This window comes from Nipponia nippon, unplaced genomic scaffold (genome assembly GCF_047370975.1).
Source record: "Nipponia nippon isolate SJK-2023a ecotype South Korea unplaced genomic scaffold, ASM4737097v1 scaffold_2, whole genome shotgun sequence".
In the NCBI taxonomy this organism is placed as follows: domain Eukaryota; kingdom Metazoa; phylum Chordata; class Aves; order Pelecaniformes; family Threskiornithidae; genus Nipponia; species Nipponia nippon.
Genome location: NW_028262336.1, coordinates 75,318,323 through 75,344,961, shown reverse-complemented (window position 1 = coordinate 75,344,961; position 26,639 = coordinate 75,318,323). Strand labels below are relative to the sequence as shown.

At 40.3% G+C, this 26,639-nt stretch overlaps 1 protein-coding gene across 2 annotated transcripts in view; it reads left to right on the top strand.

Annotated features, from left to right (window-relative positions):
• The window catches only part of GPC6 (glypican 6), a 773,103-nt gene that overhangs the window by 695,512 nt on the left and 50,952 nt on the right, over positions 1-26,639 (top strand). The window contains exons 6-7 of one of the 2 annotated variants that reach the window (XM_087757954.1): positions 3,537-3,680; positions 8,242-8,271. In XM_087757954.1, coding sequence (XP_087614080.1) covers positions 3,537-3,680; positions 8,242-8,271 — 174 coding nt within the window. The remainder of the gene's footprint in view (positions 1-3,536; positions 3,681-8,241; positions 8,272-26,639) is intronic. The other variant, XM_087757955.1, reaches the window with a different exon arrangement.

The following is a 26,639-nucleotide window of genomic DNA, read 5'->3' as shown; positions in this document are numbered from 1 at the left end:
ACCAGCAGAAAAGGTGTATTAACATCCATGTTTCTTCAAAATGAAGAAAATTCTAATCTGGTTGCATCAGGATAATTTTGTCTTCATTGCTACTAAAAACACAACATGCTGGACTATTTTCTGCATTTTAAAGTTTGGTTCTATACAGACATGTTTGGTTGCTGTAAGTGTCATTTGGCTGCCATGCCAAGATTTTTCCACTTTCGTAAAGGCTATCCCATAACTGAGTCTCCCCTTAGTAAGTCTTAAATCTACTTTTATCTGAGCTGACGGATGTGCCATTTTAACCTATAGATATAAGTTCCTTTTCAGCAATTACTTCAGCTAAAAGGATGAATGAGCTCCATGACATAGCAGACTACCTATACATTATTTATAAGGAGGAAATCTTCATAAAACTACATCCAATGTTCTTCTTAAAATAGCCCCAGAGTTTCAAATGAACAAAACCTCTTCATTTATCTGTGTTCTTTCCATAGCCCTGTGCAGGAAAAATATAATGGCATTTCAGGAAAAAATCAATGCTATTCTATCTGAAGATGAAAGAGTCAATGGAGCAGAGTCATATAGAGACACTCAATAGGAAACACTGAACACTAGCACATGTCTAAATAATAGTATGACTCAAGGCTTCATCGAGAGCAAACTCTATCTGCTGAGATTCAAAACCTCGAGTTCTCCTGGGAAAAGGACTCTTTTTTTACAGTATCTACTTCCTAGACCTGAAGTAAATACCTCCATTTAGTCAGCTCAATAGATATAATTCTTCACTGGCTCTGTTGACGTGATGTCATGGTTTGGTTCATATCCCTAACCACAGAGGTCTGGTGCTCTTTTTGACACCCTAAGATATCCCGTTTGAGCTTTAGCTGCAGTTCAGTGGAGAATGGTCTTGTGTTAAGACAGTCTTAACAGATACCTCGGAGATCCCAGGCCATCACAAACCATTATACATGCTGATGTGAGAGCAACTGAAGGGAGCTTTTGATCTCCACTGTCTAAAATGGGAGTTTAGATGTTTAGCTTAAATATAGGCACCTACATGTACACACCTAAATACGGGTTTCTTAATTTCAAATGGAATCCCTTCTCTAAATTCAGATGAAACAGACTGCACCTATTATATATAAAATGCAATTTTTTGAAGAGAGTGGATTTATGCTGCCAATTCACAGCATGCGTAATGAAACACCTGAATATTTTTCCAGAAATTGTTCAGTATCTCTGAGTAGCATTGTGAAGAAAGTATTTCATGTGCTGCTTCTTAGGAAGCATTTGTTAATTTCAGGTATCAATCAGCTTTACATTTTCTGTTCTGTCAGTTAATACCTGGATGCAAATTAGAAAATGTCCCTCTTGCACTCAAAGTTTAGTTACTGAATATTGGATCCTTACTGCATTTCTGCCGGGTCATTTAAAAAGTAAATTATTTCTTCTTCTGTCATATAAAAATTATAATCTAATTTCCATCTCTGTTATTGTCTGGCTGTATGTAAATTTGTTCATATAAAACTACTTGCTACAACTATTTGTATGAAGCTAAATGCCACGAAGTCTATGTTGGGTTTTTTTCAGTATGTCATAAGGAAAACGAAATATAAATTATGTAGACTCGCAGTTACTCCACATGGTCATACAAGCAGCCTAACAGTCACACACTATGAAATTTAAGGAGAACACTCAGTACCCTCACTTTCCTTTCCCCTGAGTGTCAAGTTGCATGTTTTGGATAATCGTCACTCGTCTTTGTGAGCAAGTACCTGATTGCCTAATGGACTAAATGGGATTTCATAGATATCTAAATAAACGGTTAAGTTTTCTGCACATAATTTATCTTCAGTCAGAAGAAATATAAGTAAAATTTTGTAAGTATAACTGATGCCCCCAACATACGTATTTGGCCCTTTAAAATGTACAGTATCATACACAATCATGTATAAATCCTGAACATTAATCTTTCAGTCAAATTTTCTTCACAGAGGAAAAATAAGATTCTTTCCTGCTGAAAAATTCAGAACTTTACAAGCTAAAATCATTTTTCCTGTTTGATTAAATGAATTTATTGTCCAATAGTCTTCATAACTAGGGAGGCTAGAAACTATTAAAAAAATCTTACAGATATTCTCAAACCAGACCAAGCAGTATTCCACTCATAAATCAAAAATCCCAATGGCCATACAACAGCTGACTTGCTGACTTTGAGCCAAAACAGACCTGATGATTGGACATAAATTTAGTATGAATCAGTTTGTTTCAGCAAATTTTGAATCATTTGGGGCCTCTGAATTAACATCAGGAAACCTAACTAAAAGCCAATTGTAATGTACCCTGAAAGCAGAAAAAGTCACAACATCCATGGCTACTTCAGAGAGAACCACTCAAGGTGGAAAATGTAAAAGTCTAAAAGTGAAACATGAGTCTTTTTGATCGCTAGCTCACAACATAGCTGTTATCTTATCTGCCACACAAACAGGAATAATCTGGTCTTACAAACAAAACACAGCACCTGCATAAGAGTTTTTACCTCCGCAAAGCTCATTCAGACAGATAGTTTGTGTCTGGCACCAGGGTTTTGTAAAATATATCTTACAAGGAATTCCAACATTTTTTTTTTGCTTCTGAATGGAGGCAAAATGTTGAAACAGCCAAAATACAGTGGTCACAAAAAAGCAAGATGATTCCAAAACTGAAAAAGTTGGTATGAATGCAAACAGTAGGATCCTACTTCATCAGAGCGCTTGAAAAATTTAACTCTGTGAATATTCTACCTCCTTTCAGCTGAGCAACTTCTGTGAGAGTTCCTCTGGGATATATACTTGATATCCAATACTCGAAAGTGTCCTCCGTGTCCTTTAGTATCCACAAGATATATGCTACTGCAACTGTTTTCCAAATGGAAGTATATGAAAAATTTCATAACCCTGAACTTTATTTTTTATACCTAGAAAACACACTAGCAGAAAATAATTCTCACTCTTGCCCACTCAATATGCCTCACCCCTCTTTCAGGGAGAGGCTTGCTAGGGAATAAGAAAGTAATCCAGTTATAAGACTATTTCACCATTGACCTTTTCTCTGACACTACAAACAAAATTACCAGGTTGGAAGAGCTGTGTGTAGGGATTATGAATGAGCTGTGATTCTGGGTAAATACCACATAATAACAAAAACTAAAACTATTACCAACTAAGTCCTGTCACAAAGGACTTCCTTTAGCTCGTTTCTCTTCCTGGAAAGATAGCAATTCTCTTCCTGGAAAGATAGCACTTGAAATGCTTTCAGATGTTAACTTCTTAGAATAATCACCTTCCTAAATTAAGATTTTTAAGGTCCTGGTATGTTTGTATACCTTCATTGAGTAATTAATAATGCTTAATTATTAATCTGAGTTTTAATGCAGGGCAAGTGCTCAATTCACTATTATCAAAATTTCGGTCAAAGCTGGTTTCAAATATATGAAAGAGAGAATAAAGCAGCTGTAAAATACTAGCTTCCCTTCTTCTATGATTGTCATATAACGTGCATGTCTTTTTCAGGTTTTCCAAGGATGTGGCCAGCCTAAACCAGCACCTGCCCTGAGATCTTCCCGTTCTGTCCCTGAAAATTTCAATACCCGGTTTAGACCATATAACCCAGAGGAGCGACCTACAACTGCTGCTGGCACAAGTTTGGATAGGCTGGTAAGTCAAAATATATTCCATTTTCAAATTAGTAGAGATGGCTTGGTAATGTAGAAGAGTGATAATCTCCTGACATTTTCTTTTAGTAATTTCATAATCACTCTATATAGTTTCTATGCCAGCTGTTCCAGCATTCAGTAAATCTTTTTTTCTCCATTGGAAATGGTACAGAACTGCATTGTAGGAGAACAATAAGACTCAGTTTTTATGTATTAGAAATGTTGGAAGAGAATAAGCTCTTTCCTGCAGGCCAAAAAACAGAGTCATGACAGGTACTTTGCAGTATAAATTCTCTTTGAAAAGTGATGGACAGCAATGTTTTATATTTTTTTATTTTATTAAAAATGTTTTTATGTATTAAAGCAATTTTTAGCAGCTAGTTCTTTAGCATATACACTTGCAAAGGCACATTGATTTGTTCCACTTCTTTACTTAATTATAAAATTACCACTGCTTTATTTCCATCCATCTCAAAAATTGACTTTTATCAGCTAAAACTTCAGTGATCATTAATCTTGCTTTATTTATTCAATCCTTTTGAAAACAAGGCTTTAACATAGGATTATTTTCTTTACTACCAGTCATTGGATTCACATTTCAGACTTCGATGTTCCTACTATTCATACATCTGTAGATTTATAGTGAGCTAATTATTATAGCTGTTTATACTGTCTCAGCAATCATCTCGAGGTAAAGCCAATGAGCAAAATTAAAGAGTTGTAAAGCATCTGAATCAAAACAGACTGTATCTCATACCCTCCACTTGCTGAGCTTATTGCTGGACACTTGCACAGCATTCGTCTGTCTTGCCGAAGAGACTCGTGCTCAGGGCTGTAGCCAGAGTGAGGGGAGAGGAGTGCTCAGCTGGAAACAGCCACCGTTAGTTGGGGGTATGAGGTTTCGGTGAGCTGGACTCCCGCTGGGTACCAGGCAGGTGCTGGCTCCACTAGGGCACCAAAATGTCTTGCTATGGTTCTGATCACGAGCCTAAAATGTCTAGGGGCTTCTCCAATATGCAGCTTAAATCCGCTGAGCAGGAACCCAAATATACTAATTCAGATAAGGACCTGGGTATCTCCTTGACGCCATCATTCAGCAAATTCCTTGGACGATCACAGCAGTCTTCCACAGTGCCAAGTCTTTCCAACCACCTCTATCTATGCTGTATTCTATCTGTGTACTGTATTCTGTCAATCGTCATTGCAATTCAGCTAAAAAAATACCATGGCATTTCTAGTCAGGACATGGCGTTACCCTGCAGCAAAGAGAAATGTTTGTTAGGTCTCTGCTCTTCTGGAAATAGTGGAGCCTGGTTATCCTAAAAGGAGAAGCAGAAAAGAAGTTTACCTCCATTGTAGACTTAGGTCTTTCTGCCACAGCAGATTCATAACCCAGTGTAGCATCTCAGCCTAAAAATCTGGCTGGTAATATTCAATTCATATTTGACGGGTTCTTAATTTTACCCTTTCACTTTAGATTCAAAGAACCAGTCCTTGTGTATTGCTCAGTGCAGAGGCCTGGATCTTGATCTAGAATTGGCCAAGGTAAAGTGAAAGATCACCAAAGCCTGGAGGTTTCAGTCATGCTCCGGACAAAGCTAAAGGCTGCAAACAGAGGAAGTGGAAGGAAGCGCGTAAAAGGGAAGGCTGGTAGCACAGTTCAGCTTGGATTACTCTTATTTTGTAAGGACAGTTCAAGCATTTGTGCAATAAAAAGACAGGTTTAAGAGATCTTCCATGTTCACATAAGGAGAATACTTCTAAACACATTAATATCTTTTTTAAACTACAAGCTTACGAAATACTGAGCAGCATCCTGAATAAAGCAGAGGTGTGTCATGTGCTGCCGGCCTTTAAAGGCTGTAACTAATGTAAATTTCCAATGCAGATAATCCTTTATAACTCATAATAACTTGTAGACCTTCAAAAGGGAGCTTGTCTCCATATGATGTAGCTAGATTTGTTCGCACATTATTTCAGAAAAAAAAAAGAGCTTAGCATTGCTACTGTTACTTTAAAAAGTGTTCAGGCCAAATACCTATTTGTTTTTCTTGCTGGTGATATTTAAAATAATAACTATTCATGGCCTGTTAACGATGCGTGTTGGTATCAAATCCATCTCCAAATGGCAGTGATGCATGTGTTATCTCCTTTTGGATTGAGACCAGTAGTCCCTCAGGTTAGAGATGGCCACCAACCTCAGCTGGAGCCAGGAAAGGCTGTTTATGTGGAATAAAGCAGAAGGCGTTGTTTCAGAGCTGTAATCCCTTAGCAGCGCTTGAGAAAGGTCACTGCCTGCATCTCACACCAACTTGGGTAATTTTATCCAGAAGGATATAAATGCTGCACTCCTGCCTCGCAGGAACACCATTCAACCTGCCTACATTAGATCCTTAGCGTTTAATGTGCCGAATCATTCCCTGAATCACGTATCTCTCTTCATTAACTATAGACAGAGCCTGCAGGACCAGCTTCAGTTAGACCCTCCTAACCCTTGCAACACAAAAGGACGTAAGGAGAATCCCACTCACAGCAGTTTTCCAGTCTGCACTCTGATCATTTTCTATTGCTTGCTTAATACAAACGTACAGCAATATTAGTATTTTGATAGTAGTGTCAAACAGTTAAAGCCCCTTTTGATTATTATAGATATAAGAAACAAATCTTTCCTTGTGAGTCAGCTGACTGTTCAGTCTTACATAGTGCTTTTAGAAGTCTGTTCTGGAGTTTGTATTCATAAAACACTGTCAGACCACTTAACTTTAAATTGTCATCGCAAAGTCCAAACATGCAGCTATGTAAACCTCAAAAGAAGTGACAAGCAATTCTGCTTTCATCTGTCTTTGACAGCATGTCCTCAGAAGAGACCAAGTTTAGAAAATATTTCCTCTGCATCTCAATCTTATACAGACATGTAGCATATCTGAACCAATTTTTTTTACTCCTGCTCATATCCCTCATAAACTGCTCGTATTTAAAAGCTTAATTGAGGTGAGCGTATTTTATCAGGTATGTTGCACAAAGTAACCCTCGTAAGAAGCCTACACTGAAATCACCAGGTACTGAACCCTTCTGAGAAAGTGCTCCTTCATCCTTGTCTGAACTTGTGTGATGAATCCAGCTATTCCATTACAAGGGGGAGAGCAGTTGCCCTGTGTTATTGTCATAGCTATAACCACTAAGGCTTAATAAACAAGAAATAGATCAAAGTAAATTGTGAGAAATGTGAAAAAAAATTTGACTGTCCCCCAAAAGCAGTGGTATAGCTGGTTTAAAATGCATCAGATGTACTTAGGAAGTTACATAGAGCTTGAGAGAGTTGTCTAAGCATAGACATAAAGCACCATCTGAGACACCCCAGAGTATCTAAAACATGGGACTGGCAGATATGGCACAGGACTAGAGGAGACCAATATAATTCTGGAGCAGCGGTGGGGAGCCGGGTAGTATACGCTGCAGCATCTCAGGCAATTCAAGATACCTATGCTCAGGCAATTCAATCACGTCTTTACAGCACAGGGCCTAAAAGTCAGGCTCTTTCTGAAGTCAATGGAGAGAGACACACATCTTCGGAGAGTGATTCACCCCATCTGCCACAGACACCTCTCACAGATTGGGAAATGAAAGGCTCAACTGAGATATCCACATGTAGGTATGCAACACTGAGATGCCTTGGAGTATCTAAGACACCTAATTGAGCTGGCAGATAGGACAATCCTTTGGGATGGCCATGCCCTCCTGGGCTCGCAGTTGAAGGCTGGGTAGGACACTCTAGAGGATGCCTACTATGTAGCATCCAAGTGGGAGAACAGAACTGAGCCCCAGCTTTTCTCTGCAGGTCCCTCCGGGTGGAATTCAGCTACATAAACATAGTCACCTAATGCTATTTGAGATGCCTATGGTCTTCAAGATGTCCAAATGTGAAAGCAAAGTTACAGTAGACTTGGCTGGAAATAAGATGGAATACCTCAGAGCTACTAAATTCACTGTCTATGCCCATATTTAGGTAACTGGATTCCATCCTATTTCTCTACTAACTGTAACAGAAGCACAAATGAGGACTTTACTGATTCAATATAGAGATCCATAGTGTAGACACCTGTAACCAGCTATCTAGATTTTAAATCTAGATGACTGTAGTTTTTCCTGTTGACAGAGAGAAGTAAAAGTCTTTGTTCAGTTGTCTAAACATAGGTTTAGGCACATGAATTGAGATCAAATATTTCTAAAGCATGATTCATCTCATCCTAAAGTACACATTTAAACAGCTCAGAGAAATCATTCCCTATCCCTCTACTACAAAGTGCCAAAAAGTAACAACCTTAAGCTATGCATCTAGCAATTACACCTGAAGTTCAGTAAGATAAATACTGTCAGAAACTAAATAATTTTAACCACTGAGCTCAGCTGCTTCTGTAGAGCATTTTCTCATTTAAAATAGACTGCTTATAAAGACTCGTTATCTTCTCTGTGGTTGCCTGTTTGGTATAACCTGTGGTTTATTTTGTTTTGTTTTGTTTTGTTTTTCTGTTCCCTGAATCTGTTTCCCTCTTGCTTCCCAGAGGACTATCTGGAGGACAATGCAACATGGTGTAAGCTTTGGTATTCTTATTCTTCACCTTCATTCCCATTTGTCTTTGTACAGTGCTGGGCAAAACACTTCTTTAAGTTTCATCTTCACCATCTTTACCTTGTGTGTGTCTTGTAGGCTAAAATGCTAGCAGTTCTTTCTGTAATTTTACATTCTGGCTGATGTAATTCTGCCCAGTGCCCAGAGCTGCTGGTTCCTTCCAGTATTCTTCTCTCACTTCAAGGATGATGCCTCACCCACAGAAAGAAGCGTATGTATTCCCTCAGTGAGCTAAAAGCTGGCGTAAGCGTTCCCATGGTCTCAGACCCCATATATGCACGTGCAGCAATGCAGACACTATGGTGGCATTCAGCTCCGAGTCCTGTGCCTTGAGATAGCACTGGAGCAATGGAAACAAGCTCCCAGGCCTTCCTGGGCTGTCTCCCTAGAATTGCCCCTGTCTTGCTGTCCAACCTTGGGCAAACCACTGAGCTTCTCTGTGGGAGCTTGATAAAGTAGATTCCCTTAAGCTTTCCAGCTTCGTGAGTTTTTGTGAATGTTAGAGGTCCCTGGTTTCAGACAGAAGGCCTCCTCGGCAGGGTTTGGCACAGCCCAAGGGAAAGGCAGGAACACAGCACCACACAGATATGCATCATCTCACTTGTGAAGTACCTCAAACCATTTAGCTTGGACTATTACATCCTGCTTCTTAGCAGGACTAATTAGTCTACAGAGAGCACCGTGCTGATATAGCCATACTACCTCCTGCGTTTGAGCTGCCTCAAGTATCTCTGTATCCACCGCACCACTGTACAGCACCGTGCTGCCTTAATTCAGCTGGAATTCCTCCCGAGAACATACTGCAGCCTGACCTGGCTGGACGTGTATAAAATAATTCCACATTTTTCTTCAGGAGGACATGGAAGCTTTTTTGATTTTCCACAAGGGAGCTGATGCACTATTAACCATATAATACATAATGCACATGCATACTATGGAGATAGGCAACTGAGAAATTGGCCGTGGCATTTTGCGAGTGATTTACATTCAAGTACAGTATAGAGGCTGCATAGATAAGTGGATGAGCATGCACCCAGTCTGAAAAAGCAAACCTTTCATGCTCTTTACCCTGGGGAGGGGTATATATTCTGTCACACTTTGTAGGAAAATGTTCTTTTGTCTTTCCTCCTGCTTTCCTTAAAATAAAAGTAAATAAAGTCTTGATTTCCATGAGCAAAAGACGCTGAAACATTTTTTTTAGGAATAAAGTGGGATGTATTTTAAGTGTCCATTCAGTCATATTTTTAATTTTTTTTTGTTACATTGTGTAATGATTTTTATTACAATAAAAAAATGCAATAGTACCCTAACAAATCTGTTGTGAACAATTCCTTCCCAGTGCTCCAAAACTACATGAAGTAGAAAACATGATTCAAAAAAAAAAAAAGAATCTGCTTTGCATTTTAGCTATAAAAGACTAAAATTAACAGGACAGTATACTATGAAGACATTGATCTGAATTGCCCAGGGAATCCTCTGGGGCACTCCTGAAAGTGGAGTTTATGTTTCAGTTCTGTTAGAATCCATTTAGTCCAGAGTCTAGAAATGTTAAATATATGCAGTGATAGCACAGTTCTCCTGAGATAGGATGTTTATTTTCAACATCTTATTTCTCAAGAGGCCCCAGAATAAAATCCAGTAGGTATAAATCTTAGAGGGTTTAAAATACTGAGATCAATTTTTCAAACGCCTTCTGCGTACAGGGGCCATAGGGAAAGATGCAAGCAAGGAGCCTGTAAAAGACTTCATAGCTCAGGAGGTATTGGCCACAGTCTTAAGAGTGAAGATGACAGGCTCATGCAGGTGTTTCAGAAGCCCACTGACTTCCCACAGGCTGCTCCCTCTGCAACCCTTAGATGCTGTGCTGTCGGACATGCCATTTCACCCTGTGTGATGTTAATCAGCAGATAACTCCTGTAAAACATAAGGTGTACAGCTCCTCCAGTTCTAGGGTTTGTGTGTTTAAAGAGAGTCCTGTTTCTTCTTAGCTGTCTGAGTACAAGACACACAATGAATAAATATGTTTTACGACATTCGTCGTGGTCATTTGGTGTCAGATTTAGGATTTGCTTGGTTCTCCAAAAATAAGTGTTTGCTTAGTGTCAGGTTTTGTTTATTCTCAGTTTCCGTGTCACAGCAATATCTAAGTTTTAAGTCTGTGCGATCACTTTTTCCCTCATGGTTAATACCAGTTTCAGGTGGCAAAGGCAGATGAATGATGGTGGCTGTCAGAACCCTCCTGGGAGACCTGCCAGAGTCCTATTTTTAAAAACAGCGATATTATTCCATACCCCAGCTGAATGGTTCTGCATGCTGCGGGATCTGATGCATTGCGTTCCTAATGCACGTGAGGCGGTTACTAAGAAAGATCTTTATTACAGTGGTTGCCTCTGTCTTCAGGGGGAATGGGTCTGCCTGCTGTTCAGATCCTGCTTAGTATGAGCAAGGAAAGACCTTCTTCCAACAGTAACAGGAAAGACAGCTCTCTACCTTAATTAGCTGTCCAAAAAATTGCAGTGTCTTGATTACGATGCAGTGTCTGCCTTGCCTGAATAGTGATGTCTTGCCTGTCTCATTGAACACAGTGCCTGCTTGAACATCTTCTAAAAATATACTTGTTAGTACTGGTAGAACTTCCTTTACCTGGTGAGTGTGAAAACCCACTGAGGGTCGTCATCTCATTTCCAGGATATGAATGGTATTATGTATCCCTGTTACAGAGGTGGGGAATACAAAACACGTAGGCAGAATCCACTACTGATTACTAGACTCATCTGCATACAGTAAGATGAAGAAATGGCATAGTCATGGTTCTTCGGTTGTTGTACATTGAGAAATTTTGTGATTCCTGAGCTTGGCTATTCGGGTAAAGAAAAGCAGGATGTGTAGGCTAAAGTTTGCACATCTGTGCCATATCAAACCAGACTAGATGAAGTGGGATTTATTTGCCCTAGCTTTTTGTGTTTCTAATGTTGCTATCAAAGTCTGACCTATCACCTCATTCCTTTATTAACTGATGGAGAGAATTAGGCACATCCAGACCTTGCTTAAGATACTCATTTGGACATGACAAGAATCTGAATTACCCTCTGAATTACCCATTTCTCCCTGCTGAGTATGAAGAGAACCTGGATGATTAGCTCAGACCTTCAATTTGTAGCTGTCTAAATATAACCGTATTGCTGGGCTTTGTAGTAAGGGTCTATGAATCAAAGGCACACAAAGGAGATTTTAGTCTACAAAATATATTGATAGATAGTTCTAATCATACTCCTAATCATACTCAACATTGTGGTATCATCAGGTACCTAAAAGGATGGCTAGTCTCCAACAAAAATAGTTCTTTCAGAGGCTGCACAAGTTTTATTCAGTGGCAATTCCTCCTTGTAAATCTGGATTAAAATCCGCTTCCTCTCATTTGATGTTTTAGCCTCTGCTCAATAAAGACTGGGGGGTGTGGGGGGTGTGGGGGGGTGTCCAATATACAGAAAGTTTGTATTATCAGCCTCTGGAAGATGAATTCTATGCAGGAAATACATCAACATTGCTCTTTCTGCTGAAAGATAGATTACATTTCATTTCGCGTGCCTGTGCATGAATCTGTGCAGAATGAAAAGTGAATTCTTAATGTTCTTGTTAATGCTAAAGAAAGATAGTGACTATATAAACATCCTCTGCACTTTAGCATTTTGACATGATATTAAAAGAAAAACCGTGGTTTAAAAGTTGGTAGCAGGGCTTCTGTCCCCACTTGCAATGCATAAACCATGCTCATTTAGATGCTTCCAAATAACATGACAGTAACAACGATGACTGACTACCTGCCTGGAAGGTGTTACACTGTGATGAACTCTTGCATTGTTAATATGACTGTAACCAACAAGTTCTAAGTTTCCATAAAACACGGATTTTGTAATATATCACCACACATTTACCACTAGAGAATGAGAGGGTCCTTCTGTGCAACTGACTGTAGACCATAAAATGTCTTTTCAGAAACAGTTAGTTGTGCACAAATGTGGATACCAACAGAGAAACTGGTAATTTCTGCTTTGGTAATTTCTGAATTAATTGCAAATAGTAATTCTCACTATCCAAAGAAAAATATGTGTTATACTTTGCTGGCAATTAGTTTCCTCCAGCCTTTTGCAGCTATTTGTATTTTGCTAGACTGCAGCACACAGGTATATTGTGAACTCATAACAGGAGCGTGCAATGCCGGACTCCACTTATAACAAATAGTATGTTATAGCAGACTGAAAACTGATTTCCCAAGCCAACCATCTCATACGTTTTTCTTTGGTTGGAATAGACAGAAATCAACACTTTATGGACTTTTACGTGTATTACTAATGGTTAGAGGGGAGGTAAAATACAAGGACTAAAAAGGTTTACCTCCATACAAATAGTGACCCTTTTGTGAACTTTCTTTGGCAAAAAACAAATATTTTACATTAGGAAAGATTTCCTATATTTTCCTCTTGCTTTTATCTCCCATCCCCCAATCATATTAATGTATCAGTCTAGGTTGTTGGAATAGTAATAGAGAACGCTTCTATAATGCAGCTGCCTGTAAACAGCAAAGCTTGAGTGGCTAGTTACAGATAGTCATTGGTGGGAAAGCCAAGACATTTAATAAGGATTAAAGGATTCATCGTATCTAATTTTAGCCATAATTAACTAAGGACAAGTCTAAGGTTGTGCATCTGTTAGCAGACCCAGCAGCACTTTTTGGTTCCTAGGTCTGGGTGTAGGCCCTAGCAGCATCACAACTCCACATAAGGGCAAAATGCATAGCTCCCATATTACCACTCTGGACACTAAGTCACTGTGGAAGATAGGAGAATGCCTACAAGATGCTTCAGCAGATCCCACTCTGGACACTGGCATGTTCTGAGGTACACAGTAATAGAGAACTCCAGCTACAGGATTAGGACTTAGTAGTATGGACTCCCTGCAGAGTTGGTTAAGAAAACATGCATTTTCAGAGTGTAATTCCCAGTCTAATGTAGACATCTGCCAGAGACTACATGAATATCTCCCTGGAAGTGCAATGTTTCTCTATCACTTATGAAGAACTTTAGGCTTGACAAGATATTTAGCTGACAGAGGGCTAGAGCTGAATTAGATTAACCCCTACTGAGCAGTCAATACCTGACATCTCCACAAATAGCCCTACCGCAGTGAACGTGACTGAGGCTATTGAAATTTAGGTCTTAGGTGTACTCACTGGGGACTGAGTAGATGCTCACAAGTTCACCATATTCTGGTGTCTTTGCAATCTGGTGACAGCAATCATAAATGACCATCGTGTACATGTCTCTGTTAGTTTTCTTGGGTTTTGCTGCTTCTGCACTGAATGTATGTCATGTACATGTCATTTCTGGTACATAAGAAATGGAATTCACTGTGTCTTATTCAATGTCTATAATACAGGTGCTCTGTGGAGCTGGGTTTATTAATCTCCCATGGTAGCAATGGAGAGCTAGTCAAGGTGGTCAATAACAGGCAGAATTCACTTGCTGAAACACAAGTGCCTCATGCTAAGTGAGATGTCCTGAACTATCTAGGCATCTGCAAGTAGCTAACAGATGTGATAAGGGCCCTACGGAAGTTCATCAGTCTTCTGGAGGCTCCAGAGGACTCCAAAATGGCGTTAGATTCATTTATTTCTATATTGAATGAGAGTTCTAGGAGCTACTCATAAGATCCTAAGCTAGACCAAAATGAGGCAGCTGGCCACCTGAATAACTCCCTAGACTCCACTGACTAAGAGGTCATAGGCTGTCCAGAGAGAGGCATCTAGGGCCTTCACATGAGGGTCTCGGGTATGGTGCAGGACCTACTGGAGACCTGTACTGGCATATGGAAGAGAGGCAAGGCCTCCAAAGGCAGTGAATACCTGTGTGCAGGCAACTGAATCCCACTCCAGGTCTCCCCATGTCTTTCAGCTTTTAAATTCAGGCAAGGCTCACTCACTGCCCGAACCTGATGGACAACTGACATTCCTATTCATTTGTATGGGAGTAAACCACATTGCTGATAGACAACCAGCTCTTAACAGTCCCTAGGATAGTTGCCTTTTCTTTAAAGTGCTGGGAATTTTGCTTTCCTGTTATATATTTGGACAGCACAAATACTATATAGGAACTCAAATGAAAACAGACAGGAATGAAAGTTGTTTTTCTCCTTAAGCGTTCAAGCCCATAAAAATTTTCTATACATAACTGTATTATTTAAGTAACTGCTACAGCGATTAAAGTAAAAAGCTAATTGTTTGAAGTGCATTGCCTTTTTTAATGTAATGTACCTACAGTGCTCATATATTAGAAGTGTGATATATGTGCAGAAATAACAGGAATTTGAGAAATGCATTTCTTCTGCTGAAAAAAGCAGCAATCACTTATAGAAGAAAATTCACTGCATAATAAATGAACCTGAAAGAAACTTCCTTTTCCATGATCTCACAACGAATGTTAATGGGCTTAAAAATCAGAGAACATTTATAATCTTAGAAATAATATGCACATAAAAATCCTTTCAACAGTTAATTCATTCATTCATATGAAATCCAGTTGACCAAATGGAGGTATCTAACCCAAGAGCTAGCCAAATAATGTATCCTTTACTGTCAGCTGAGAGAAACAGGCACTTTCAGGGCACGGTTCATCTAAGCTACTTTAAAAATCTCTATTGGATGAAGACACACTTACACCCTTCAGTTCCTGTTTCTCACCATTGACTGCAGAAGAAGAGTTTGTAGCTCGGACGTGGACACTGATGTCCTGTGAGATGAATTTCATTCTCAGACTCTGTCTTACAGAGCTCACGGTCTACAAACCCAGATAGAGTGTGAAATTACTATCATACACCTTGACGGTATTTCTGCTTCATTTGTTTTGGCAACAAGGGGTCACCCTGTGTTAGGCATTGGACACGTATTAAAAATATGTTCCTGTCTTGAACACCTTAATGAGATCTTCCTTTCAGGTGTTCTTTTCTTCTGAAGTCGAAGATGCAGGGTTCCCATGCTTATTGCCTCTGTACAATTTTCTAACCATCCATTTGCACTATGGGAACGGAGCAATCCAGAAAAATTAACCAGCTGTTTCTGTAAAGCATGATCTTCATAACTTCCAAGTTAACAAGTCTGAAATGGTAACCTCAGTTTGCCCCACGAAGGAACAAGGAGAAAGTTGACATAGTCTTCCCCTCGTCACTTATGCTCAGGCAATTCAGTTCAGATTACACCTTCAAGTGTAGAGTAGTAGAGAAGCAATGCTGTCCAGGGTACAGGACCCCCCGAGGCTGTGAATACCCTCCTCTTCGTGAGGTACAGACCACTTTCGCAAGTAGTGATAGGACTGGAAAACCATGGCTGTTTTTATCTGCAGCCCATCTCTCCCAGGTTATAATGCCCACATTGTTGGGAAAGAAAAAGAGGACAACTCCTGTCTCAATCCCACCCAGCTCCTTAATCCCAGACCAGGTAGAGTCCACCTTTGTTGTTAGATGGAAAATGGGGAACTCATCACCTCTCTGCCTGCAGAGAGAGGCCCAGCTTCATCACACTTTTCATCAAGTCACCCCTTGCTTGATAAAAATCAGTGTGGCAAAACTGAGTCCCTTAAAAACTCTTTTATCATTAAATCAGCTGGATATAGACAGATAGGAGAGGGATTGATTGGAGAAAAAATACCGCCTGTGAAATGTGCAGCAGCTCACTCAGGAATGTGACCAGCTGCAAATTGACTTGGTAATGCCCTGGGACAAAACCCCTGGAATTCTCAAGCTAGTTGTGGAAGCACTTTTAAAAAATTCTATTTCCCACAGGTTGTAATGCTGATTTATTTCTGTGCTAAAATGTGAAATAACACAGCTGGCAAACACTCTTTCAGAAATCTAGAAAATAGTTAATGATATATAGGGACATATTCTTCAATGTCGTTTGTTCCTTAATGTCTCCCCGTGGCAAAGGCACCATAATCACTTCAAGGCCATTCATGCCCATGCTAAAACACTCTCTTGCCTCTCCCAGCCATTTGCTTTATCAGAGAGAAAACAGAGAATAAAAGGGCATCATTGTAAGCAAGAAGATGTGACCAAGATATTTCTGTGTCTTACAAGCACCTAAAGATTTAACTCTGGCCTCCTGGACCAAATGACCAAGGCTGCCCTCTCACTCTGAGATATGATCCGTACTCCGCTGGTACTCAGTGGATGCTAAGGACATGAGCAAGTTGCTGAACTTTCCACCCTGACAGCTGCCCACATGCACTCTGGAAGCTCTCCAGCAAATGCAAGTGAATTTATCGAGCTTTCAGAAAGGGCTCAACTGCTACATGTTGACCACACAGCTGAGTTTAGACCCACACCTGCATATTTTTTCCCCATTTGAAGCACTAGAGTGTCTGACGCTTAGAAAATCCAAATTTGCTTTGCACTTTTTTGGGTAGCCATGCCCTAAACCAGCCAAGAATGTTTTTCACTATTAATAGTGATAAATAACAGGATTGACAACACTAAGGTTCTCTCTAGGATTTATTGCACTTCTGAATGCAATGTATCTGGTTTTGAGACCTTATTCCGCTAGCTGTTGGCTTGCTGAAGTGTTTTCTAACAAAGAAAGCAATACTCATGCTATAATCCAGGCTAATGACAAATTTCCAGCAAGGAGTCCAAGGCTCAGCATTCATTTGCACAATTCACAATTGCACAATTTAATCTTAATGGATTAAATTGCATAGTCAGGGGAAATGTGCACTGATAAGAACATACCTGTGAATGCTTCAGTCTCGCTGCACTGGTGGAAGTTGCCATAGTAACTTATCAGGATAAGTTAATCAAGCTTTGCCTGTTATCAGAAACCAGACAGAGCAGAGAATTCCAACTATGGATCTTTAGGCCACTGTTAAAAGTCAGATTGAAGTTCAGCTAGAGGTAAATAGGGAAAGGGTCTGTCAGACAGAAATCATAGGCGTAATATGTTGGTATAAAGGAATTACAGAGGAAAACGGGGAGATGAGGCAGAGTAAGGAAAGTGTTTTAAATTTTTATTGCTAATATTTAAATGTTTTTCTGGTTTAGAAAGTATGTTTATTTAAATAAGATTCTGATATTCCATACAGTTTGCTCCACTCCTTATGTGACTATCATATCATATTTGCTTAGACAAAGCAGTTTTTCCTTCTCTACTCAGGGTCAGCCCAGCATAGGAAAATCAAATTGTCCTAATTCTCTTTCATATGCCATCATTTATAACCTCCAGGAACCTACATTCACTTTCTTTTACAGTACCTGTCTATGGCTGGGTGGTGATTTGTGAAGCAGAAAGGCAACATAATTTTCATGGGCCAATGCAGGGATCCATGCTAGACTGGCAAAAAAAACTTGTTTTATGGAGTATGACAGCCACCAAGAAAGCGATGCAGAGAAAGGTGCTGGATTTTCCACCAAGGGTGCCCTGGAGCACAGGGAGGAGGGGAACAGTACAGAGCAGCCTGAACATGTTTCCCCATGTTGTGAACACCCAGGCAGGGAGATTCAAGTGGCCAGGAATTTCATTTCTGGGAATTGGCTGTATGCTTACATGCAGGTTCAGGGATGGTCAAAGCTCTTGTGGTCTTTGCCTTGGGAACACAAAGTGTGTTCTTGTCTCCTTCTATCCCTGGCAGCCAAAGAGGGCAAGCAGTAAAGTTTTTACTTTTTCCTGTATGTACAGTTTTTAGTTTACCTGAGGCTTTGGGTGTGAACGGCCATGATGGTACGGCCAGTGCAAGAAGGTGGCTAGTGCCCCAGGCCTACTGGCCTATATGATACAGGACAACAGCATGGTGTTGCAGCCTGGTGAAGATGTCCTATGGCTTTGGGTGCAGAGCATGCCATGCTGGCTGCCACCATGAGAGTAAGCTGCTACTCTGCACTGCAAATTCAGGGGAGGGGAGCCAAAATCATGAGCCTTGGGTAGCCCACTTACGAATACAGAAGGAAAGCCAAGAGGTGCTTTTTGCCAACAGAGTCATCAGCTTTTAGCCTTTGGGGCGCATCATACAAGACAGCTTGAGCTAACTTTGCTCTTTATCAGAAGAAGTACTAATCCTGAAAGGATCCACAGGCATCAAATTAATTTTAATTTCAACAAGCTAATCAGGAAGCCCAAGGTTAGCCTGGCTTGGGAACGTACTAAGCATCCATCTAGTTTCCATGAAGAGCGCTCATCTGCACATTTTTCTTTTGACATTTTGCCAGGTTTTCCTACATAGGAAAATAAAATGAGATAAAATTGCTAAAACCACCTTGAAAGGAAGTGTAAACATCTCAGAGATTTGGCTCGCATAGTACATTTCTTAAAGGGCTGGAAGCCATCTGCAGGATAATGTGAGACAAGTTTTATCTTCTTAAAATAATTGAACCCAAGAAGCATGTCAACATAAAAGGAGGATGGGTAAGCCAGCTCAGATAAAATAAAAAGTGACTCTACCTTTTCTCCCACCCCTGATTGCCTTCAAACGTTTCATGCATTGAAAGAATCATGGGACTTTTTTCTTATTTGTTTTTACGGATACAGTCCTCTTTAGGGCTCCTGACAAGATGAAGGATCTATTAATCTCAGAACTGTACAAACATACAGCTTTTGCACCAAGAACTTGAGTCAGAAATTAATTCTGATTCTGACCAGCCCAGCCCTTGGCTGTCAAATCATATTTCCTTTGAAAAGCAGGCAGGAGATATGAACAAGGCAGATAATTCCTGTATGTTTCTTCTTTATCTGGTTTTGGTCAGGACTAGAAACAGAAATAAACAAATAAATGAAGTACAGTAAGCTTCTGACCTAGTCTGCTATCTCAGGTTGAAGCAGAATTGCAGCTGTTTTACAGATTTCAAAGGTTCAGAAAAGTGAAGTACTCCAGTTCTGGGGTGGCTTTGAACTGCATTCTGAAGTGGAGCTTTAAAAAAAAAAAAAAAACATCATAGCTGGGTATCTCCTCGCTTTGATACATAACACTGCAGAAGCTGGAACACATCTGTAGGTCTGCATAGTCCAGGCAAGGGTCCTGGAGAATGTCACTCCCGGTTAGAGACAAACTTGCAGAAGGATTGCTCAGGCTGAGAGCAGTCTACTGATTGCTGTGGTGCTTTTCACCTTTCCAGTTCTTCTGTATTTCTGCTGTTTGAAGAACAGCTTTCGGCTTGTCTGCTTGCATATTGTAAGCCAAATCTTAAAGAAGTTATAGTCACAATGGTAAAGTACTCCTGGATTTTAATAATATAACCTGTGGGCTCCTTCATATGTTTTTTCTTTTTGTATCATCTCTTTTGACACAGCTTTGCCTTCCTCTTGAACCTGCAGTGGAGTTCTAACCCTTTGCTTTTTCCATCACAGGCTGTAGCTGTGCATACGGTAGCTGAGTTATAAATTCAGCTTCATGAGCAGTTTACTGTAGAATAAAATAAGACAGGCAAAGCATCTGTAAGAAACAAAACTTGTTTAGATATAAGTGCCTTTGATCAGCAAATGTGGCAAGGGCATGGGGAAAATAAATAGGCTTATCTTAAAACAGGACATAGTTTAAAGTCATTCCCAGTGTGAAAGTATTCTCTTTGCACAGCTGAAACATAAATGATGTAGGATCAATGTTAGATGTTGGCTAGGCTATTCTAAAAGGAGCCTGCAGAAACTGCACTAACTGATCACCCGCCAATGAGTTTACTTGCTGTATGCCTCAAGACAGAAAAATTGAAAGAGCATGTAAAACTAGGAGCAAGTTGATGAAGAAATTAAACTACAAAATGACAGGAAGAAGGCAGGAAATGTAATGACCAGTATAGGCTGGTTCAACTGGTTGTTTGAATTAAAATGATTATATATGCAGCCTCAGGAAATAAAAGCTCCCATTCCCTTCAACACAGTTTATAAAGTTTTGCTCCAGTAATGAAAAATGGAAATGAGCCTCTCTAATGAATTACAGCAATTATCTCTCTGCTGGGGCAAGGCAACTCTGAATCCTGTCATATTCCCCCAAGAAAAGAAGTACTGTGTGCTGTTACTCACCACGCACCTCGAGAAATTCAACATTTTCTTATTATTGTTTCTTTGAAGCCCGAGGGTGCTCAACTGCCAGCCCATGGCACTTCTGGATTTCACGCTGTGAGTAGCCTTTGACTTCACTGGGGTGTGTTTGCACAGGAGCTCTCTGTGTATGAGCAGCTGGTTGACACAGAATTAGATTGATTTCTTACACTGTTACAAGGCAGTATTTTATTCAAGGATCCTGAATCTGATTAAAATAAAGTCCAAGTTGTTTCTCACTTACGGAGCTCAGCTGATTTGTGCAAAAGGAAACCAGTGCAAATCATATTTTAAATGAAAGCATGTCTTTTCTATGCCACTTGTCATGGAATGTAAGAGAAGTAATGCTAGTGTTTCCTTGTTAGCAGGACTTTACCTAGATTTCCTGGTTGTTGTTATACAGATGGTGTAAGTGATGTGTCAAGGTGAAAGGACTAGTACTAAGATTAAATCCATCTGTACTCATTCATCTACAGATAGGAAAGCTGTGAGTACTTCATTTTACCATACATGTACATTTTTTCACACACAAAACATTTACATTCAAACTGGCTCAAATGCATTTTCGTTCGAAACCATTATCTAGAAATTGAGGAATTTTCCCATTAAATTATACTTGAACTGAGCAAAAAGTGAACTAGTGTGGATAAATAGCATTCATTGCAGGTCAGAAAGTCTGTTATCTTTTGGACTTTTTTCCAAAGAAAAAGCATAATTAATGTGCCCCCACTGCAAAGTTAAGTTAATGTCTACCTATATTAATAAAAACTGAAATATGTTGTCTGGGAGATCACTGTTACATTTACTAATTACAAAATTAATACAAGCTCTTCATTTGTGACGCACCACAGCTATGCTGGAGCATTATTTTTATGCAATATGTTATATTAAACCAAAGGCATTTGGAGCATCTGGGATGTCTTTATCTGAATGTTTTCATATGATAAAAGTATACTTTTATTTGTATATTTGTATCATGTAGGTATATCACATATACATATAGCTGAGTTTTCCGGACCTGCAGACTGAAAACTTCATAGTCTAAACAGAGATGTTTTGTGCACCCAGGAAAGAAAACTTTGAACATCCCATGTCTGTACCTCCATTCAACAGAGAACAACGTCTAAAATTAACTGTTTAAAATGGACAGAGCCTGTTTTCTCTCTTTCTTTTGACAGTGATAAACTCTTTGCATCATGAAGAGGCCTAGACTTAAGGCCAAAGCTGTGTATCATCTCATTGTCAGTATTCAGCCACACCACCCAGCACTTGTGGGCTCGAATCCCAGGATTCATAGTCACTCATAAAAATTGCGTCAGGCACTTTTGTCTCAACACGCCACGATGACCCTGATTTCTGAAAGCAAGGCAGGCATCATCCTTCAAGGTGTGTGTTCCCAAATAGTGGCTGGGGGAGCTGCCCTCCGGCAACTGTGGTGTGCCTGTGGCCACCAGATAATCAAGAGGCTTATAACTGCCAGGGAGCAAAGAACAACAAGCAGAAGAGTTGTCTGCCTCAAGAGTTTGCACAGTTCATTGTGTGGGTCCTAGAGGCAATGAAGGTATTTTAGCACCGTTCTGTACCTCTTGACCTGCCTCTCCACAGGACTAATTGGTTCAATTGAAATGCTACTGCTATCCAGCCCCCAGGTTTGTAATGAGCTTGGCTAGGGTTAGCTCGAGGATTCCTGACTGCCGTGATGTAGCTGCACCCCTTGTCCGTTCTCTTCCCCGTTCATTCCTCTCCAAATGGCACAGGGCTTTCTGTGTCAATTCTCTCTCGTTTATAGCTTTTGTCTGTCATAGAGGGACGTATTTGATGCTGTTGATGTCGTCTGTTAGCAGGCAGTTCTGCACTCAAATCTGTATTGTCCAGGGCCTGGTTTTGATGTGTCCAGTTTGATGTGTAAATTACAAATGAACTCATATAACTTCAGCAGCCTAAAACATAAAGATGAGCCCAAGCTGGGCATCTAGGCTCCCTGTAAAGTCAGCAAAGGCAATCCCACGGCCATCCAGTCCATATGCTTTCTCAAGACAGGTTGAACTGGCCTCTAGAAATTACTACAGTGGGAGTCCAGACAACTAGGCTAGCCTAAATTTTTACTTTTCAAGTGACTAGACTTAGGTGAGATGAATGCTGCTTGTAGTGAATAGCAGTAGCATACAATAACATGTATCGGTTCTATAAATGCCTTAGTCCTCTAAACAGTGCCTTTAGAGGTGGTATGGCTGTGGCTATGTTGCTGTCTTAATGACAGCTGGGACTTCTCTCTGATGCTGCAGCCAGCTGCCTCCATTTGCCATGTTGTGGGCATCACCAACAGGCTGGCCCTTTCCATAGTCTGAGATAGGATCACAGAGTTGCTGACTCAGGAAAAGCCCTGTAGAAATGTAATGAGCTGAGAACTTGGAGCAACTGTGGTGCTAAATCTCTTAGCTTCCCAAGCTTGGTGGCCTCGTGAAAACTGTTTTTGGGCATGGTGCCAGGCCTATAATAATTCCTGAGCCATACCAGAAAATTGATCTGGGGAGCTGGCCCATGCCAAAACTGTTCCTGGGACTGATCTCACAGTTTAGCTGTATGGACAATTTCCAGTGGGTCCAGAAGTGTTAACTGGTGCTCTTAACTTATTGAAGAAAAAACTAATAGGCTTGGCCACAGAATGTAGGTGTGGAGAAGTGTGCTGTTGGATACCTCACGCTTCAGAGATGCTTTATCTGTCTCATGTTTCTTCTTCTTAAAAAAAAAAAAAAAAAAAAAAAAAAAAACAAGCAAGCAAGCAAAAAAAACCCAACAAAACAACCATCTGAAGATGAAGGCAGTGTCAAGGGATCTTAGTCCACAGATGCAGTGAAATGGGGAGAAAGCAGCAATGATCTCTCTAGTGTGAATAGTGTAGGGGTCACTAGAAAGATAAAATTGCAGAGGGACAGATACCAGTGATTTTGAAAAAATACATTTAGCCCAGTTATATCAAAGTACTGCAGAGCATGTAATAGGTCATCAGATAGAGTGAGAAAAGTAAATGTACTGGGAGCTTGTGAAAATCTTACAGAATTTTCTCCCAAGCTAAGGCACTTAGTTGTCTAAGAGTTTTGACTGCTAAAATCAAAAATAAAATGAAATTATTTCTGAATATGTGATCGAAAGAGCATTGACATGGACAAGAAACTAAAATTACAATATTAAGCATATGAAATGAAGCAACCCAAAATAGTTATTGCCAGAGGCTGATTTGACATTAAAGCATACACTAGAAATTACTGCACCACTAGAAGTCATTTTAAAAAAGAAGTACAGCAACAGTGTGATGCCATTTAAGCAATGAAGTTACTTCCACGGTCAGAATCCCTATACAGAACTTATGGTTCAAGGACAACCTTGTAGAAAATGCAAAAATCTTGTGCAGGTCACTACAAAAAAAGCCCACAGGAATGGTGCTGTGAAGGCAACAGTTCGCATGTGACAACACAGAACATCTCTGCTTGCTATTGTTTTTCACAGAGGTAATCAGTCAGCTTAGTAATATAGCTTAGTAACACATCCCTGTTATCTGAAGTGACAATACTCAACATTCTGCTTTAACATCTTCCTCTATAAAACATGGAGAAAACCTATATTAAAAACATAAAGAATGGAGACAGATTTTTGAAGATATGTAGGCACTTCCTGTCCTTTAATTTCCAGAAGTATCTGGCATTACCAGCTGGCTGACTCATCTCAGCAAATAGAGAGAGTCACCATCCAAATGTTGTTTCCACACAACTGCGGTCCTCTACGTAACCATATCTTCCTGTGGGACTCTGTGCATACCAGTGATAAGTCCTACAGCATTCAGTGTTTTTATTGGTATAATTCAGTATGAGTTTTGCAGGTAGCACAGATTGGTAACATAATAAATATTTTATAGAATAGGACAGCCCAAGAGAGTGATCTAAGTCACTTCTGATTTTAGTCCATTTAGATAAAACATGTTTTGGTAGAGCCAGATACAAGGTCATGTATCTGGAAACAATGACTGCCTGCCAGACCTAAAAAATGTTTGGCACACACCAATAAATACCCTTCAAGACATTGACACAGTTTGAAGGATATCAGGAACCATTCCCAAAAGCCAGCAGCTGGGGCACAAGTCAACCTGTTTTTGATCTCCTCAATCCAGCATATTCCTCCAACACTATCTTAGCATCTGCTATCCCAATATCACCCTCAGAATACTTTGCCCAGATACCTGGCACACCTCAGGGCATGTAACACATGGGCTGTGGGAAACCCTGGGCCAAGTGCTGTGTAGAACAGATGCAGGGAGTTTCTGCCACTTGGCACCAGGGCCAAACTCTTGAGATCATTTCTAGAAAGAGGCATGTATTTTTTAAATGGAGACTTCAACAAGGATGGTGAAAAGTCAGAATAGTATGAAACATACGTAAAAGCTAGAAAAATGCCTTACAACAAAAGACTTAAAACTTCTTCTCTTAGGTTATCAGAAAAGATCAAGAAGTGACTCGGTGGTTGTGTAAAATTCAGGGGCAATGGGTGAAAGTCCTTTTGCAAGAGATTAAGACTGTGTTCTGTCTGTCTGCAACATCAACAAATCCAGGGCTGTTAATTCAGGAGATAGAGTTAACTGGGAATATTCTTTCCAGTAGGAAGTTTTACTTGAAATAGATCTTGATAAAAGGTTCACTGCTATATATTAGTACAGCAGATCCTAAAGCAATGTGTCATGTGTTCTTGGCACAGCATACAGCTTAGTAAGCAGTGAAGCAGTGGCTATATTCCGTGCTTACTCCATTTTCCCAGTGAATTCAGTAGGTCACTCCAGATAGAGTGCATTACAGTAATCCAGTCCTGAGTCGACAAAGGTATGTGGCAGGGTTTTATTGGTGTGAAGTGGTTATGTTTGCCTTTTCAGGAATAGATGGAAATATTATTTGGGGCTATAATTGCAAGCTAGGCGTGCAGGAGACTCTTAAGATCTTATAACACACTGACGTGGCCACCTGCCACCTCCCAGGGCGCAGTTGCACTCTTTCAGTTTTGATGCTGATATAATATTTGATAGCATTCACACCTGCTCTTCCCAGTTCACCCAAGTTGTCTCAGGTGATCCGTGACACATCAGCAGACAGCTAATCGTCTTCGGCTGCCTCGCTCACGGGGGTACTCAGTTAGTTGGCTCATTGCACCAGCGGGAACCGACGGGACAGATATGGAGAGTTTCATCAGCATCCTGTGTGCAGGCCTCCCCATGCCGTCTACTGACTCCCCCAGTTCCATTTTGAGCTAGCTCAGTTGTTTCTTTATTGTGCCTGTAATGCAATTCGTTCAGAGCTGGAAATAATCCCCAAGCTAGAAATAAAGTGCTTGACTTGCATATTTCAAGGGAGGGCTGCTAATTAGGTAAAAATCTCACACCATTTTATTTATATAGAAAGCAAATTTGATTTTGAAACCACTGAGAGGCAATAACCACAGAACTTTATGATGTCACTGTTAAAGAGATGTTGTTCATGCTTTGTTTATGGCCTAATTTTATACAAACCACCTGCAGTGTAGTGGGCATATAGGAATACCAATTAAGTGCAGGGAAATCAGATGCCATCTGAAAAAGTCATCTGCTCTGTGGTCACCAAGGGCTTGTTCCACTTAAGGACTCAGGTACTGCAAGTTATGTTGCACAACACCAAACTTACAAGCAGCTGGATCCCAGTGTTGAGTCCAAAAAATGGAGGCAAATGGACTGGCATAGGAAGCCAAAGAAGCTCAGAAGTATGATTTAAAATATGTGTGCTGAGTAGGTGGTGAAAGTCCATTAACAGGTAACAGAAAATTTAAGCAGTGGAGTATATCCAAGCCTACCTTACTTTTGGAGCCAAGCTACCTTGTGAGGGCAGAAATATACATCAGGGCTTGCTGTTTCTGCTCCAGGTACAAGTGCCACCTTGCCACAGCGACCACACACCTCAGTATATAAAAATATGCTAACAATGGTTTGAGCACTGCCTTGCAGAGTGGGGACATACCCACTGTGCCTGTATTTCTAGTTGGCTAGGTTTAGGTGACTCCACCTTCCACAGACAGGATTTGAGAGTAGCCTTTGAGACACACCTGACTTTCTTTGCTGGTTTGTGTACTGCAATCACAGCACCTCAGTCCAGCTCTCTCACTCACCTTCTGGGACCAGGCAACTATCACAGTTTGTAATGTTACACTGGAAACAGCAAGGCAGCCACACCGATTCTCATCCAGATGCT